Source organism: Protopterus annectens, chromosome 5.part0, assembly GCF_019279795.1.
Source record: "Protopterus annectens isolate FY-2018-M chromosome 5.part0, PAN1.0, whole genome shotgun sequence".
Taxonomy (NCBI): Eukaryota; Metazoa; Chordata; order Ceratodontiformes; family Protopteridae; genus Protopterus; species Protopterus annectens.
The window spans coordinates 339,507,379-339,523,919 of record NC_056735.1 but is presented as its reverse complement, the minus strand read 5'-3'; the positions used below and the strand labels follow the sequence as shown (position 1 = coordinate 339,523,919).

The following is a 16,541-nucleotide window of genomic DNA, read 5'->3' as shown; positions in this document are numbered from 1 at the left end:
CACGGAGTCAGCTACTTTCACACTGTGAGTTCTATCTGTGAGCCAGTTTGCAACCCACCTAGTGATATAGGGGTTGATGCCTAGCTTAGTGAGTTTTTCTATGATGCCTGAGTGGGGAATGGTATAAAAGGCCTTGGCCAGATCAAGGTAGGCTGTATGAACCACCTTGCCTTCATCAACAGCTCTGGTGACCGGCTCAAAGAAGTCGACCAAGTTGAGCAGGCATGATCTACCCTTCACAAAACCAAACTGTGTGGGATCCAGAGTTTAGAGATTCCCTATATCCTTGTTTATTAGGTCCATGATGATGTATTCCATAGCTTTGCATATCAGACTCGTCAGGCTAATGGAGCGATAGTTCCCAGGGTCTGTAGTCGCTCAGCCTTTGTAGAGAGGGATGACTGTAGCAGTGCACCATTCGGTAGGGACAAAGCCTAAGGTGAGGATGTGATTGAACAGGGCACATAGGTGAGGTGCCAGTTCACTCTGTAGTTCATGTAGAACACAGCCAGGGATATTGTCAGGTCCCATAGAAGCTGTATTCTTGGCCTTGGACAGTGCAGTTTTTAACCTGTGCAACAGTAATACTGGGTGCTTGGTAATCTACTGGTATTGTGATTGGTACTTTGGGGGGGGTAAAGTTGGCACTGAATCTGTTGGCCAGTATATTGGCAATATCTGATGGCTCGGTACAGGAGGTACCATTGTGCAGTAGCTCAGAGCAAATCTGGTTATTGCAATGGAGATTCTTTACATAACTATAGAAGGCCTTGTTGTTGTCTTTACTGTCTGCTGCAATTCTGTTTTTATAGCTAGCTTTAGAGGATTTAATGAGGGATCTCAACTTTTTGTTGAGGCTGAGGGAGTTTTTTCAATCTTGGGACATCACCTTATTCCACATCAGTTTCCTCCTTTTGTTGTAGAGTTTGTTTGTGGCAGGGGACCACCAGATTGGCTTCCTTTTTTTGGAGGAGAGCATCTTGGCTCTATTGGGTATGGCGAGATCCATGCATTTGTGTACATGTTTGTACAATGCATTGGTGTATGATTCGGCAGTCATGCAACTATTCCCCATTTGCATGGGTGCCATGAAGTTAGCCACCTCTGTTTTTAGGAGTCCAGAGTTAGCTTTGGAGAAATTTTTTATGGTGGTTACCTTTGAGGGGGGTGAGGGGTGGGAGGGATGTGGATTTCCAAGGTGATTAGTTTGTGGTCGGATCTAACCAGGGAGGAGCTGACTATTGGTCTAGAGCAACGGTCGCCCATGTTAGTAATGACCAGGTCAAGGATGTTGCTACCTCTAGTGGGGGTAAGAAGGAGCTGGTCCAGGGCACTGGAATTAATGAACTCCAGGAAACGTTGGGCAAGTGTATTGGTACACTACTAGTTTTCCTCAGTTAATGGAGAAGTAGTTGAAGTCGCCTCGTATGAGAGTGTTAGGCTGGACCCTAATTTTCTCTAGGGTGTTTAGGAATGTGGGGTTTGAGTCTTGCGACATGGTTGGGGACCTTTAGCAGGCTAAAACCTGAATCACTGTCTTACCCAGTGTTAGCTGCACCTGTAGTTTCTCTGATGCATTATGTAGGGCTACCAGTCTGGAGGTGTGCGCATCCTTTATGAATATGGAAACATCACCTCCTATGGAGTTTGGGTCCAAGTTCTGGGGCCGAAAGGTGTGGAAAGAGTTGTAAGAGTTGTAGCCTGGTAGTGTAAGGGTGCTTTCTGCTGCCCTGAACCAGGTCTCTGTTACAGCACAAATGTCGATGTTCTCCATTTTAAGGAGTGCTTCAAGCGAGTGCATTTTGAGATTTAGACTTCTAGCATTGAGCAGCATGACCCTCAGGCTGGATTTGTTTGTAGCTGTTACGGTGGCAATTTGGTCTTTGGAACATCACTTAAAAAAGGCGCTATAGGGGTGGCAAGAGCCTTGGCCAGTATCCAGAAGCCCAGGGGTGACAGATGCAGGCCATCTCTGGCAAAGCATCGAGGTCTGTCAATCATGTCATCCCAGGCAGACAGATACTGGATTCCGTTAGAGTGACACAAGAAACTTAGCCAATTATTGAAATCAGTCATTTTCTGCTTGTACTGTGGTATCATTCTGGGTGATGGTAGGATGCTGCTCAGGGCTAGGGTCATACCCACCTTGGCTACATAATCCGAGAGCTCCTCCATGTCTCTTTTCATGTAGTCCAGGGAGGTACGTCTCAGGTCATTCACACCTACATGTACAATGACTGAGTCATATTTGTACCTGTTGTTGAGGGACCTGAGTGTGTGCGTTATGTGTCAGATCCTGGCACCTGACAGGCAGCTGACTGTTACTTTCTCCTTATTCAACCTAGCGAGTGGGACATCAGTGTGCCTCACTATCAAGTCACCTATAACTAGTGTGTTGGGCATGCGGTTTTGCCTAATGGGCTTTGGTTGAGTGGCACACAGTTTAGGAGAGTTATGTGTCTCATGATTAGTGTTGTGTTGTGGTGGTTGAGTGCATTTCTGCCTTGGAGGTCTCTGCTGTTTGGGTAGATTTTTATTGAGAGCCTCCACAAAAGTGGGTGTGTGGTTTGTGTTTTTATGTGAAGGCAGTACTGGTGTGTGTTCTGGTGGTCTATGTGTTCCATGTGGTGTGGTGTGGTGCAAGTGTTGACCTTCTCCTCTTGACCAGCTGTTCCGGTCTTGGCTGGAGAGTGCATAGCTTCCAGTCTGGATATATAAGTGCATATCTCACAAGTCTGAGTGTTGGGAGGTAAGAGGAGAGGATTGTCGGTGTACATGAGACAGTTGATACATTGCCTCAGGATGCCCACGTTCACCAGATTAATTAGAGAAAGCACAGGGAACTGACCTTTAGACATGCCTGGAGGAGTGGGCATTAATAAGAAGTACTGGAGCTGCTTCCTTGTAGAACGTTTAGTGCTAATAGCACTTTTGTGTGCTACAATAACTGCTACAAGAAGTCTGGTGAAGTGCTAGACTAATAAGCTAGTAAAAGTGTAAGAGAGGAGAGAACTAGCAGATTTAAGGAAAAAAATGAAAAGCAGACTTTGGTGCCACTCAGAAGCTTACAAACTGTCCTGGATACAAGAAATCTGTATCTGGACTAGACTAGTTACAGAAAAGGTGGGAAATGAGTGCAAATGCAGGATTTTAAACCAGAAAGCTGAAAGAGATTGAAAGACTGCCCAAACGGCCAATAAACTACAATTTCTGGGCCAGAATCCCAGGTCATTTACACCCACATGGACTACGACTGAGTCATACTGTTACTTCTGGTCCAATGACCTGAGTGCATGTGTAATGTGGCAGATCCTAGCCCCTGATAAGCAAGTGACCGTGACTTTCTTCTTACTCAGCCTGATGAGAGGGACATCAGTGTGTCTCACGATGAAGTCTTCAATGACCAGAATGTTGGGACTCTGTGGTGGCTTACCTTAAGGGCTTATAAGTAGAAGCTCCATGAGATGTGGCTGTATGTGTTGATGTGGGTGTTGTTTTGAAAGAGTGCATTCGGGGCTGCTGAGGGTCTTTGGGATTTACGAATCTTACATTTAAGTGCCTCAGCATATATGGGTCTATATGTCTGCTTTGAACTGTGAGTGATGGGTGCAGCATGTATACTACTGACAACTTTATTGGCATTAGGAGTACTTTTATGTGAGAGCTTTGCCTCCACTGACATTGTGTAAATACATTTCTCACATACAATATAAGTTTGTTTAAGAATTAACTGGTTGTCAGTAAACATGCAGCAATTTCTACAGTGCCTCAGGATGTCCGTATCCACCAAGCTGGTAATGGAGATAGTGGGAAAGTTCATATCCATGCCAACAGACCCTTTTTTATTGATTAGACAGTTGGAGTGAGAATATAAAGCGATGTCAGGAGTAGCCAGTTTGCAACTCGGGACAGTTCTTGTCACAGCAAACCGGTTGTCCTGTGTACGGTACTGGTGAAATTATCCTAATGCAACTTTTTCTATTACTTCCCATTCTGACACTTCCTCCACCCCATACCTTTATCCTCAGTTCAGTCCTGTTTTCAATTCCACTTCTAAATACTCCTCTCCCTCTTTGCAATGACCTCAAATCACAACATTTTTCATTTCTACCACTATTTGCTGCACTACCCCCAGTCTCCTTAATTCTCTCCACCTCTTTATCCACTGTGTTCCAAACTTTCCTCCCAAACATTGCCATTACCAAATGTTGCTATGGAAAGTCTGTAAAATGGATTTACAGCAAGAAAAGTATCAGTAATATATTTTGTAAGGAGGACTACAGCCCCTTTAAATCCCTCCATCACCATTAAGCAGGCTTCATACAAAACCTTGATAATACAGTGAAGGATGAATTGACTAAACAGAAATCAGTCTGCTTCTTCCGTTTTGTTAACCTGTATCAACAAGTGGTGTACCTGCACTGTAGTCATACTATGACTAATAGAACATATTATTGTGCTACTGCTGTTCTTAATTTCTTCAAATTATGTACACTTGGTACATCTTATGACTGCTACAATTCCCCCTTCCTGCCCTCCTAGATCTAACTAACTTCACTTGCATGAAAATAACCATACCAATATAATGCATAAAAGCTTCTTGCAAGGTCTGCAGTAAAATATTAAATACTGATGCTGCAAATCCTGTTACTTCACTAAGCTGCAACATGCACTATGAGCATTACTTGAAAGATCAGGTGAAATATACAAAACCAAGACGTCTGAAGTGTATAATGATACTTACTGCAGATAATGATCAATCACTGAAAACTTTGAAAAACATTACATGTGCTAGTCCAGAACTGCTGATGTCACTGTTCTGTAACAAAATAACATATTTCATGAGGAACACAACAAAACTGTGAGGTAAATTAAGAGACACCCTTGGAAATGAGGGATGGTTCAGACGTACAACTAACTACCCACCTACAACTCCGGCAATGAAAACTGAATTTACCACTCTCTTCCTTAACAACTGCTTCTTTACTTCGACACTAAGCCTGTCCCCCTTCAAAGTTCTAGTCATCACTATAGCTTCCCCAACATACAGTTCTCCACTGGATCACTGTGTATGCTCATTTCACGTGATTTTCATTCTTGCACATACAGCACGAAGATTGTCCATTGACAGCAAACAATTATATCATGGCTCAATCTGAAATATTAATTATGTTTGATGATGCAGCCTTACAGTCAAATGTTTTAAGTACTGGGAAAATTCTAGCTACACCCACAATACGTGTCTTCAAAACATTAAAATGTTACACAATCACTAAATGATAAAAATACAAACCACAACAGCACTGCTAAAATACACAACGTACAAAAGGGGATAACTACTGAAGCCAACCCCTCAAAAATGCTTGGAGAAGTCAGTCACCCAGAAAGTACTCCCATAAAAATACATATACTAGATCCACGTGGTAAAAGAATAACATGCCAACACGTTTGCTGACTGCAAATTAAGACACATTCAATAACCACCATGCAACGCCAGAAAGAGAAAAAAATCGCTCCTACCTAAAGTTTCGCACATGGCAGGCAGTATTTATAAGGGTTTTGGCACAAGCAATTCCTCTGAAATGCAGCATATTTAAAAAAAAAAAACAATCGTAAAATACCAACGTGTGGGGTTGAACAGGGATTTACAAGTATTACAGACGAAAAACGAAGCCAGCTAATCGGTTACTAACAGAAGAACTGAACTGATGCAATCCACTGGTAAATTAACAAATTCAGCCTGTAGTACGGCTGGGGGCGGGGACCTAACGTCACCCACCACACCAATAAATGTGCTGCTTTTCGTGTATGAGATGGAACTTGTTCATTTTTTGCGGAGAGATTTCCTATTTCACGCTGTGTATGTTGATGCTATAGTTCTTGTACCCTCTCTAACCTGACTGGCATATCCTAAGTGTCATGCCTAGTCAGTTATTTGGTTGTACAGAGCCAGCGAAGCAGTTCTACTACAAGGCTGAAATGAAATGGAAGGCCACCTCAGCTCCATTTGGGGAATTTGCAGTTGTTAGATATATGGGAGGTGTACTGCGTTAAATTGTGTCCGCACCTGTCTCACGATTATTGTCCATCCATCCACAGACCCTTTATACAAAAATGGTCGGGGTGTCATGTCAGCGGTGACAATTATTTAGAGTAGTGTTCATACTGCCTCGCACACCTCTCAACTGTACAGATTTTTGCTGAATATCCAGATTTTTCCTTCACATTTTCAGTCCGTTTTTTTCATAAATTTGTGGTTTTCTGACAAATTAGTGGCAAATCATTAAAGGCTGAAGTTAGAAAATAAACACTTGAGTTTCAGACTTCATACTCTTCAGAAAATTCATGATAATGCAAAACCTGCTATTCTACCAACTTTCTAAGTTTGTAAGAGGGATATTTAAAACTGTCCCTATTTTGGGGCCTTTGTCCCACTTTTATTTTTGTCGTTTATCCAGATTTATTACTCTAAGAGACTGAGAGGTATGCTCCGGGTGGTTGTGCTTAATGGTAGCTGTTCTTCTATACCCCCACCCTCACACTCACCTACAGGCATTTTAGACTGCACCCAGAGAAAATCTGCTCAAACACAGGGGAGCAAAGACACTTCGCACAGGGAGAAGAACCCCGGTCGAGAATCGCATCAGGCAAACTCTTCCTGTGTGGCGACAAAGCTATAGGCTGTACCCTTACAGCTCTTCATTTCTGATGCAGTAATATAGCAATAACCCACGCCTGGGTGTGGGTAATGCGGGATTTACCCATGGTTGGCGTGGTTCGCCCTCGGGACCAAACAAAGACAACCGTGGGTAAATCCCGCATTACCCACACCCAGAAGTGGGTTATTACTATTATACTATGACATTATTTAAGAAAAGAAATAATTACTTTTCTTAAATAATGGCATTGTATAATGCCTCTTTGCTGCCCTTCCACAGCTGTGTGGTATCCGTGGCAGTTCTGATGTACTGCACATGCCTACGCAGTACATCAGAGCTGTGGCCAAAAGCTACGGAGAAAGCAAGATCTCCGGTACTTTTTACTGTTTCGCTATGTTAAATGGGTTTAACATAGCGAGACAGCTTTAAAATAAGCAACGGAGATGTCCGTTGCTTATTTTAAAGCTGTCTTGCCATGTTAAACCCATTTAACATAGCGAACAGTAAAATGAGATCTTGCTTTCTCCGTTTTTTTAAACCTGTCTTGCTATGTTAAATGGGTTTAACATGGCGAGACAGCTTTAAAATAAGCAACGGAGATCTCCGTTGCTTATTTTAAAGCTGTCTCGCTATGTTAAACCCATTTAATATGGCGAGACAGGTTTAAAAAAAAAGCAACAGAGAAAGCAAGATCTCCGTTGCTTTTTACACACTGTGTCGCTATGTTAAAGGAGTTTAACATAGCGAGACAGCTTTAAAAAAAAGCAACGGAGATCTCCGTTGCTTTTTTTAAACCTGTGTTGCTATGTTAAACTCTTTTAACATAGCGAGACAGTGTTTTAAAAGAGACTTATACTAATGGAAAAAGTCCGGGTGACCGGACCTTTTTCCATTAGTATAAGTCAATTTACAACGTGCATGCTGGCCAATCAGCGTGCACGTTTTGGAATATTAATGGGGGGTCATGGTATAATAAGGGACAAAAGCCCAAAAGCAGGGACAGAATTTAAATACTAATATTTTATATATTTAGAAAGTTGTCTAAATCAAGTTTTGCATTGCCGTTCTTTTTCTGAAGAATGTGAATTCTGAAATTCAAATTAATTACTACAATCCTCGATGATTCGCTAGAGGTCTTAGAGTCATCTGTTCCAAATCTCCTGGTGCAGACTGTACTGGTTCCAGTAGTTACCCTGAGCTCTTCAGTGACTTTGGAGCAGGAGACCTCCCAGAGCCATAGCTACCCCATCAGTTTTGGGGGGGCAGGTTTCAACTCCAGGTTTTTTGGAGCTGTCCCTGCTCCTCAGAGCTTCAGCTTGAGTTAGTTCAGCACTGGCTTATGTTTCAATGTTTGGTTCTTCGGAGTGGGGAATGACCCTGTTCCCAAGGCAATCTATCTCAGTTCTGGGATTTCTTCCCTCTTCGAGGGGGATGGCCTTTGAGGCTATGGAGAGAGCCCTCTCACTTACAGTGACTCAGTCAGTGCTTTCCCCCTTGAAACAGGTACCCCCCTCTAGCTCGATTATTCCTCCTGCCTCTCCACTGGGACAGTGGGTGCTAAAGTCTCAGGTTTCTCAAACCCAGGTTCTGTCATCTTCTGATATCTCCCCAGATTATCCCCTCTGAGGAAGTCCCTCAGAAGAAGAAGTGCAAGATGAAGCACTTGGATTCCCCCAGGAATCAGTTACTGAGGACACAGATTTCGATGAGGGGGAAGGGTCCCCACGGTCACCTCCTGAAAATGTCTCATTTGGAGACATCTTAGAAACTTCAAAACAGAGGGGTGGCTGGAAGTCCCAAAACCCTTCCTCTGAGAAATCTGTTTACCTGCAGGCTTTTGGCACCCACCCATCTACCTCTTGGGTGACTCCACCCACTGATGAACTCATTCATTTGATTTCACAGCTGGCATGGAAGGCTCCAGATATCATCAAGCCCATCTCTAAAAGACCTGATAAAATACTATCTGCAACCAAGCATAAGCAGTTCAGGGCCAAGGGATTAGCTGTGGATGCCATGGTCATAGCTGCCACCACTAAAAGTAACTTGCTGAGGAAAGTTCCTTTGTCCATCCACCCAGCAGGGAGTCTGAGGGTTTGAACAAATTTGGGAAGTGGGTCTACACTTTGATGGCTTTCGCTATAAGGTCCTTGAACTTCTTGGCACATTTTACCAGACTCCAACAGGATCTGATTAAGGAACTGGCAGACACCCTGGTGGGAGCTGTAGCTGAGGGAGTCCAAGAGGAAGTGGCTTCCCAGTTAGCCACCCTGCAGTCCATGTCTAATTTGTCCATGAGGCTGATCACTCATACAGCCAAATGGACTTCCAGACCAGTGGGTACAGACATAGCCATAAACCTCTAAAAATCACATTTAATGCCAATGCAAAATTTAGAATTCACATGTGCTGTAATTAATACTCAAAAACTATAGCATCCCTTCCTCCAGAAAGACTTCAGAGAATAGGGGTTCAAGTTAAAAAAATACTCTGCAAAAAGAGGGTTCCTGCCTGACTAGTTTTGCAGGCTCTAGGGTCAATGGCAGCATCAATAACTCTAATACCTTTAACCAGGTTTCATATGAGAATTCTGCAATGGCTATTAGCTTCCCAGTGGTCTATCCTTCACCAACCCTTACCAGACCAAATCCCGATCACCAGTTGTTGCAGGATGGATCTGCTTTGGTGGATGCATTCTGAACAAATTCTCCATGGTCATCCCTTTGTTCTTCCAGAGCCCATGGCCATAGTGACCACAGATTCCTCCCAGATGGGGTGGGAGGGCATTATCTGGGCAAGACGGTCCAAGGCACTTGGTCCCCATTAGAGGTCAGCTTGCACATCAATGTCCTGGAGCTTAGAGTAGTGCTTCTTGCATTGCAGGCTTTTCAGACAACTCTTCCTCAGGGAACTATCGCAGTTCAGACAATATGTCAATGGTTTGGTACATCAACAAACAGGGAGGAACCAAGTCTTACCCTTTGTCAAGAAGCCCTCAGAGTGTGGCAGTGGGCAATCTCTTCCAACCACTTCCTAATAGCAATGCACATTCCAGAGAGTTCCAATGTGATTGCAGACAATCTGAGCAGATGCATCCTTCAGCGACATGAGTGGTCTCTCAATCCAGAAGTGGTGAAAATTGTGGTGCGATCTATTTGCTTCCCCCTAAATAACAAGTGCAGCAATTACTTAACCCTGATTCCCCCTCTGGGGAATCACCCAGAAATGCTCTCCTCCATAATTGGCCCACCGGTCTCCTGTATGCCTTTCCCCCATTTCCTCTTCTTCCAAACATTTTAAAGAAAGTGCTCAGGCTGAACAGCACAGTGGTCCTCATTGCACCCTTTTGGCCTTGGCAAATTTGGTTCCCCTTCCTTTGGCCTTATCTGGTTCAACAACCTTGGATTCTGGACCTGGTTCTAGAACTTCTGTCACATTCAGATGGTCTTGTTCACACAGACATTCTAAAACCTCAAGCTGACAGGGTGGTTCCTCCAATTCCATTAGTTGCCAAACGTCCTAATATTTCCTCTACAGTACACTACATCTTTTTGTCGGCTCATAAACCTTCCATTCAGAAACTGTACTCTAGTAAATAGAAAAGATTCACCATTAGGACCCATGAAAAGCAAATTAATCCCTTTTCTGCTTCTGTAAACTTTTTAGCCTCTCTTTTCATTGCTGAGACTTCTTCTTCCGCCATCAGATTACAATTATCTGCAATTCCTAATTTTTACAATGGTATAGAAGAACGTTCTTTAGCTATCATAGACTTTGTAAATCGTTCCTAATAGTCACACTTTTGATTTCAAAGATCCCACTCCTACTTGGGATCTGAACTTGGTGTTATGGGCCATGGTACATTCTCCCTTTGAGCCCTCTACAGAATGTGACCTGAAGTTTTTATCTTGGAAGACACCATTTCTGGTAGCAATTACCTCAAACAGAAGGGTTTCAGAGATCCAGACCTTGTTATCTGAACCCTCTTATCTGATTTTCCACAAGGACAGAGTCTCTTTATAAACAAACCCTTCCTTTCTACCCAAGGTAGTATCAGAGACTAACATCAATCAAACTGTTAATTTACCGGTTTTCTTCCCAAATTATTCCAACAAAGGGGAATATGCCTTACATTTGCTTGATGTTCACAGACAATTATGTTTCTATCTTCACAGAACAAAAGACATTAGAAAATCAAATTAACTGTTTGTTTCCTTTTCCAGTGCAAAGTTGGGTAAGGCAGTCAGCAAGGTAACTTTGGCTAAATGGTTGCAGGATTGTATTTCATTTATTTGTCATGAATAAATTAACATTGCCTAAGCCAGCCTAGAGCCACTTCAGCAGTTTTCCAATCCAGAGCTTCAATGGGTGATATATGTGCAGCAGCTACTTGGGCTTCTCCCCATACCTTTATTACTCATTACAAATTGGACTTGGTCTCTAGGGAAGATCATTCCTTGATTTGAAGGGATATTTTGGAGCTACACAGTTAAGACTTATATGCATGTCACAAGCAGAAGGTTATAATTCAAATTAGAAAGGGATGATGAAGCCAGGGGAGTTCAAGAAATAACGGGAGATTGGTATTTTGGACAGAGATTGTTAAGGAGAATGATGACAACCATACAGAATATTATATCCATAAAGTTGAAGAAAGTATTGTAAGAACTAAGCCAACATGGGAATGAAGTATGGAAATTTTGCCAATAGGAATGATTACATGTAGGGGTAGAGAAATAGTCAAGAGGGAGCTGGAATTTACTGGAGAAAACTGTTAAAGGAACCAAGATATTAGGAACAAATAACTCAGTGGGAAATGTAATAGAGTGGGATAAGACAAAGAAGAAGTGTGGACTACCGGTTGAAGACTGCCTTCCCTACCTGGGAGTGATATCAAAATATAGGCGAAGAGAAAAGGATATTGGAGTCCTAAGTGAAAGACCTATTCTGGTGCAGTTTTTAGTCAAGTCTAGAACAAAAGCCACTGTTAAAAAGGGATACTTAGTAGGACATATAAAATATTGCATGATAACTATAAGAATCAATCAAAGAAGGTGAGAAAACATTTGAAGAGAGACTGGAAAAAGCAATTTTTAAAGGAACAATGGGAAGACATCTATATGGCTCCCAAGTATGCCACAAAGTCCAGAAGGTTTAGGATTTTTTCTTGGAAGTGTTTGCGTAGGTATTTTTATACCCCAAGCATACTTCAAAGAATTGTTTCTCTGGTGGATAATATGTGTTGGGGTGTGATGGGGAAGAAAGAGGTAACTGGGAACATGTTTTTTGGGGAGTGGAATGAGTTGGCAGATTTTAAAAACTTCCTACAAAGTATGCTTTCAGAAATATTGGTGTAGCAAATGGCTGTAACCAAGGAAATGATTCTTTTGAACTGGGTCACCCAATCTGAATTGCCTAGACATAGTGAAGCCTTAATAAGTTTAATTATGTTGACAGCAAAAAAAAAAAAAGAAAGAAAGAAAAAATGATTACTAGAAAATAGAAGTCAAAATCTAAAAAATCCAAGAAAGTCAGTAGAGGAAACCGCAACCACGCCAACACTGTAGGCGGAATAAATCGCTAAATAGAATGTTTATTAACGTTCACAATATACACTCTTAAACGTTTTCGTCATGCAGTTGCTTGACTTCATCAGATAAAAAACTGGGATTTCAGCTCATCTTATATAGCCTTAATAAACTGATAAAACAATTAATCAATTAGTATTTAAAATTTAAAGTGGTAAACATCCATTTTGAAGAATCCTTAGTTTTTAAAACATATAAAAATTCTTATAACATTGATATACTTTTGTGTTAATAAGAATTAACATATTTTGTGAATTTCATAAAATTGTTGAGGTTTATGTTAAAATATATATAAAAATAATGAATATTAATGAATAATGACAATCAAATGAACACAGATAATCTGTTATACTTATATAGTGCTGTATTAAATATATATAAAAATTATGTATATATATATATATATATATATATATATATATATATATATATATATATATAAAAGAATTTGTTACATGGAACTTGATGTAAATAAATGATATCTTGTTATTATATTCTGCCTGCTTTAAGCTTGAGAAGTGGAGCAATAGAAATAGTATAATTTAAACCTGGGGACCTGTTAGCTTCTAATGTTATCTGCCAACAGGTTTCTTTATGTTCTAATTTAATTTCCCAAGGTCCTCCCCTATTGTCCCTGGCCATCATCTCGATAACAAAAAATAAAAATTTAGCAGATGTACATGCCAGAGTGTGGCGGTATAGAGCATTGTTAGAATTGTTCTTAACTATCTTATAATAATGTTCATAGATCCTTCTTTTTAGGGATCTTTCCGTTTTGCCAACATAAAATGCTTGGCATTGTTGGCATGTCGCTAAGTATATAAGTCCCTGGCTGTTGCAATTGGAGTAAGAGGTTGCCCTAATCCATCTGTTTCTGGACATTAAATAAATTTTGTCAGTGTTAGAAATAAATCTGCACTGTATACAGGTTCCACACTTGTAAGTGCCCTTGCGCTGATTTGAATATCTATTAATAAAAGTATCATGTTCAAGAATATTCTTAATGTTGTACCCTCTTCTGTATACAACATTCACATTTTTGTTCTTGAGCTTATCAAGGTCAGTTATATCCCTAAAAGCTGCCCACTCATCATTAAAAAAAAAAAAAGAAAGAAAGAAAAAACGATTACTAGAAAATAGAAGTCAAAATCTAAACCAACTGTATTTGAGCTAATGAATATTGTAAAGGTGATTCAAAACTGGAAGAGGGAATTTTAGAAAAGGGAATTAGCAAATTATATAGAAGCAAATTTAATTTGTGAGAACATGCATGCAGAATAATGTTCAAGAGGAAGAGTGAGGTTTAACGGAAGGCAGGAATTGAGCAATTTATGTGATGTTGGGCTCTAAGATAGTTGTTATAAAGTTAGAAAACATATGTAATGTATAATATGTGTAAATGGAAAAAATGTTAATCTGGTTTGTTTTCTTTTCTACTAAAATATGTCAATCTCTTAACTGATAATTTAATAAAGGTGTTTATAAAAAGAGTTATACCCATATAGAGAAATGCATGGCTCTAGCAATCCCAACAAGAGCAAAATACAACATAAACTTTACAAGGAAAAAAAATCTTTAAACTGTACAGTAAAGCAAGAACTCCTCAGAATGAGGATAGTATAAAAATATTATCAAGAACACGAAAAGCATAATAAAGACCAATAAAGCAGAACATGAATAGAGATTAGCTTCTGAGGCAAAGGATAACTACAAATCCTTTGATTAGCTACATTAGAAAACTCAGAAGTAACATACAGCATTACTCTGGACTTCCTCTTAATGGAACCTCTACGCTGACCCAAATAGCTTTACAGATATAGTAGCAAATAAGTTCACCACAAACTTCACCCATGAAACACCTATTCCAACACCACTCATTCCCAGTTCTCTCATCTCCCATTATTAAACAACATGTTCTTAAGGTGATATCTAAAACCAAAATAATTTCCTCCATTGATCCCAATAACATAGATTGTGTGGCATGTGTTGCTAAGGCAAACAGTGGAGCCTTCAGGGGCCTATGTTAGGTCATGTCCTGTTTATCACCTTATTCACTAATCTCAGGAATAATAACCAGAATCTCTGTTTAACCACATTTGCAGATGCTATAATTTATATATAAAAACTTGCTATAATTGTTAAAACCTTTTCAGATATCTGCATCTTTTAGAAAAAGCATACATTAGTTGATACATGGTGTATGGAAAATTGGCTTAAATTGAATGCTGAAAAGTGCAATATTGTTTCTTTTGGAAAGCAGAAGTTACCTGCAACATACAGTATGAGTAACACACCCTTACAAAGCAAAATGGTAGTCAAGACAATGGGCATATGGGTCAACAGTTTCTTCTCCTTTGATCATCATGTGGAAACTGTTGTCAGGAAATTTTCTAATTAGCACAAATAGTATTCAAAAGTATTTCTTCTAAATCCAAAGATGTCCTTGACCCCTATATTCAGCCATGGCCAGACCCACTATGGAGTACAATACGCCATTTGGTAAGTATCTCACATGACATCTCAACTGACTTGAAAAGCCCCAGAGGTTCCTAACAGAAAAGATGTCTGATTTAAAGAGCCTTGGTTGTCAAGAGAAATTGAAAGTCCCATCCCCCATACTCTGTGTCTTATAGACTCCTAAAGTGTGATTTGTGACTCACTTACTGATTCATTAGAAATTTTGGTGGTTCTTGACCTCCTATATTTCAGTAAGACAATCAGCTGAGATAACACCTGAACCAGAAACCTAAACGTTCATTAGCAGATAAGCAGAATAAGATGGAAAGACAGATTCATCACCAAGTATCCCTACCCTCTCTGGAATAAAATTCCTCTGCCAGTTAAACAATGTAATTACACGTCTTCCTTCAAATTAACCTGAACAACTGGATGGGTGCTCTTAAATTTATCCTGGGACTAACTGAACTCTTCCTCCTTGAGAAAGGCGGTAAAGCCTGAGGGTGGGTATTAGCAAGGTGTACATGGTCAGACATTGGATTCAAACTCCTATGAATCTTATGAAAAACTGGGTGTGTGTGTGTGTGTGTGTGTGTGTGTGTGTGTGTGTGTGTGTGTGTGTGTGTGTGTGTGTGTGTGTGTGTGTGTGTGTGTTTCTGTGTTTCTGTGTGTGTGCATGTGTGCATGTTTCTGTGTGTATATGTCTGTGTGTGTGTCTGTGTGTGTGTGTGTGTGTGTGTGTGTGTGTGTGTGTGTGTGTGTGTGTGTGTGTGTGTGTGTGTGTGTGTGTGTGTGTGTGTTGTTATATTTTTTCTATATGTCTGTGTATGAATGCATGAAAGTGTATGTATGTGAGTGTGTGAGAATGTGTGCATGTGTGTGCATGTAAGCCTGTGTGAAACAAGTAATGGAGGGAGTTAAGTATGCAACTACAATTTTCATAATTTTGTATCTACTGTGATAGGTCCTGTATTAAAAAATCATGGTAGAGAAATTATTTTAGTTCAGAAACATATCAAGGTGGCCTATTTTCTAAGAACAGCATTGCCATCCAAGGTGGGTATCACAGGAAAATAACACGCCATCCAGTGGTGGGGTCGAGCCTTACAACATTCCCCGCAGTCTCTTATTTCCCTATAATAGTCAATTTTTAGACATTATTGTTTATGTATTTATTTTAATTGCTGGCAATATCTGTTTTCTGACAATGTAGCCTCTTTCTTGGGGTTTGCTTTTAAGATGTATTTCTTGCACTGAATCTGACCCCATATACTACATATCTGACTATTCCTCTAAACTTGTAAAGCCCCTTCTCATCTTGCCAGCTCCACCTTCTGTAGCAACCCTTTAGGAGATATTTGTGTTATATGCAAAGTGACATGTTTCTTTCTGTATTCATTATGCAAATGTTAGTTACACTGATAAGAATGAAGAGAAATCGTTCCATAACTGAATCTTGTAATTGCACTTTCTTCATTGTGGGTTTTGTTTCCTATTACCACTTTTTATGTGATAGAGTAAAGGTGTACTTCAAGGTAATAGATACAGATGCTATCAGCTGGGGGACATAAACGATAAACATTCTCACAAGTACCACAGCTTTGATTAAAAAGGGTTGGGAAGAGAGATTGGATAAGCAATCCACAAAGAAACAATGGGGGTATATTTGTATGACTCCCAAATACGCCACACTAGAAGATTTAGGATCTTTGCTTGGAAGTGTTTACACAGGTATTTTTATACCCCAAGTAGACTCCAAAGAATTATTCCTCACTTGGTGTAACTAAGAAAATGATTTTTTTGAGTTATGGTATGGAATCAGGAATTGCCTAGACAT

General features: G+C 40.3%; 1 protein-coding gene across 1 annotated transcript in view; it reads right to left on the bottom strand.

Annotated features, from left to right (window-relative positions):
• Nucleotides 1-5,752, bottom strand: part of LOC122802616 (ornithine transcarbamylase, mitochondrial-like) — a 426,405-nt gene extending 420,653 nt beyond the window's left edge. The window contains exon 1 of the mRNA XM_044072307.1: nucleotides 5,521-5,752. Coding sequence (XP_043928242.1) covers nucleotides 5,521-5,591 — 71 coding nt within the window. The 5' untranslated portion in view covers nucleotides 5,592-5,752. The remainder of the gene's footprint in view (nucleotides 1-5,520) is intronic.
• Nucleotides 5,753-16,541: the final 10,789 nt, after the last annotated feature.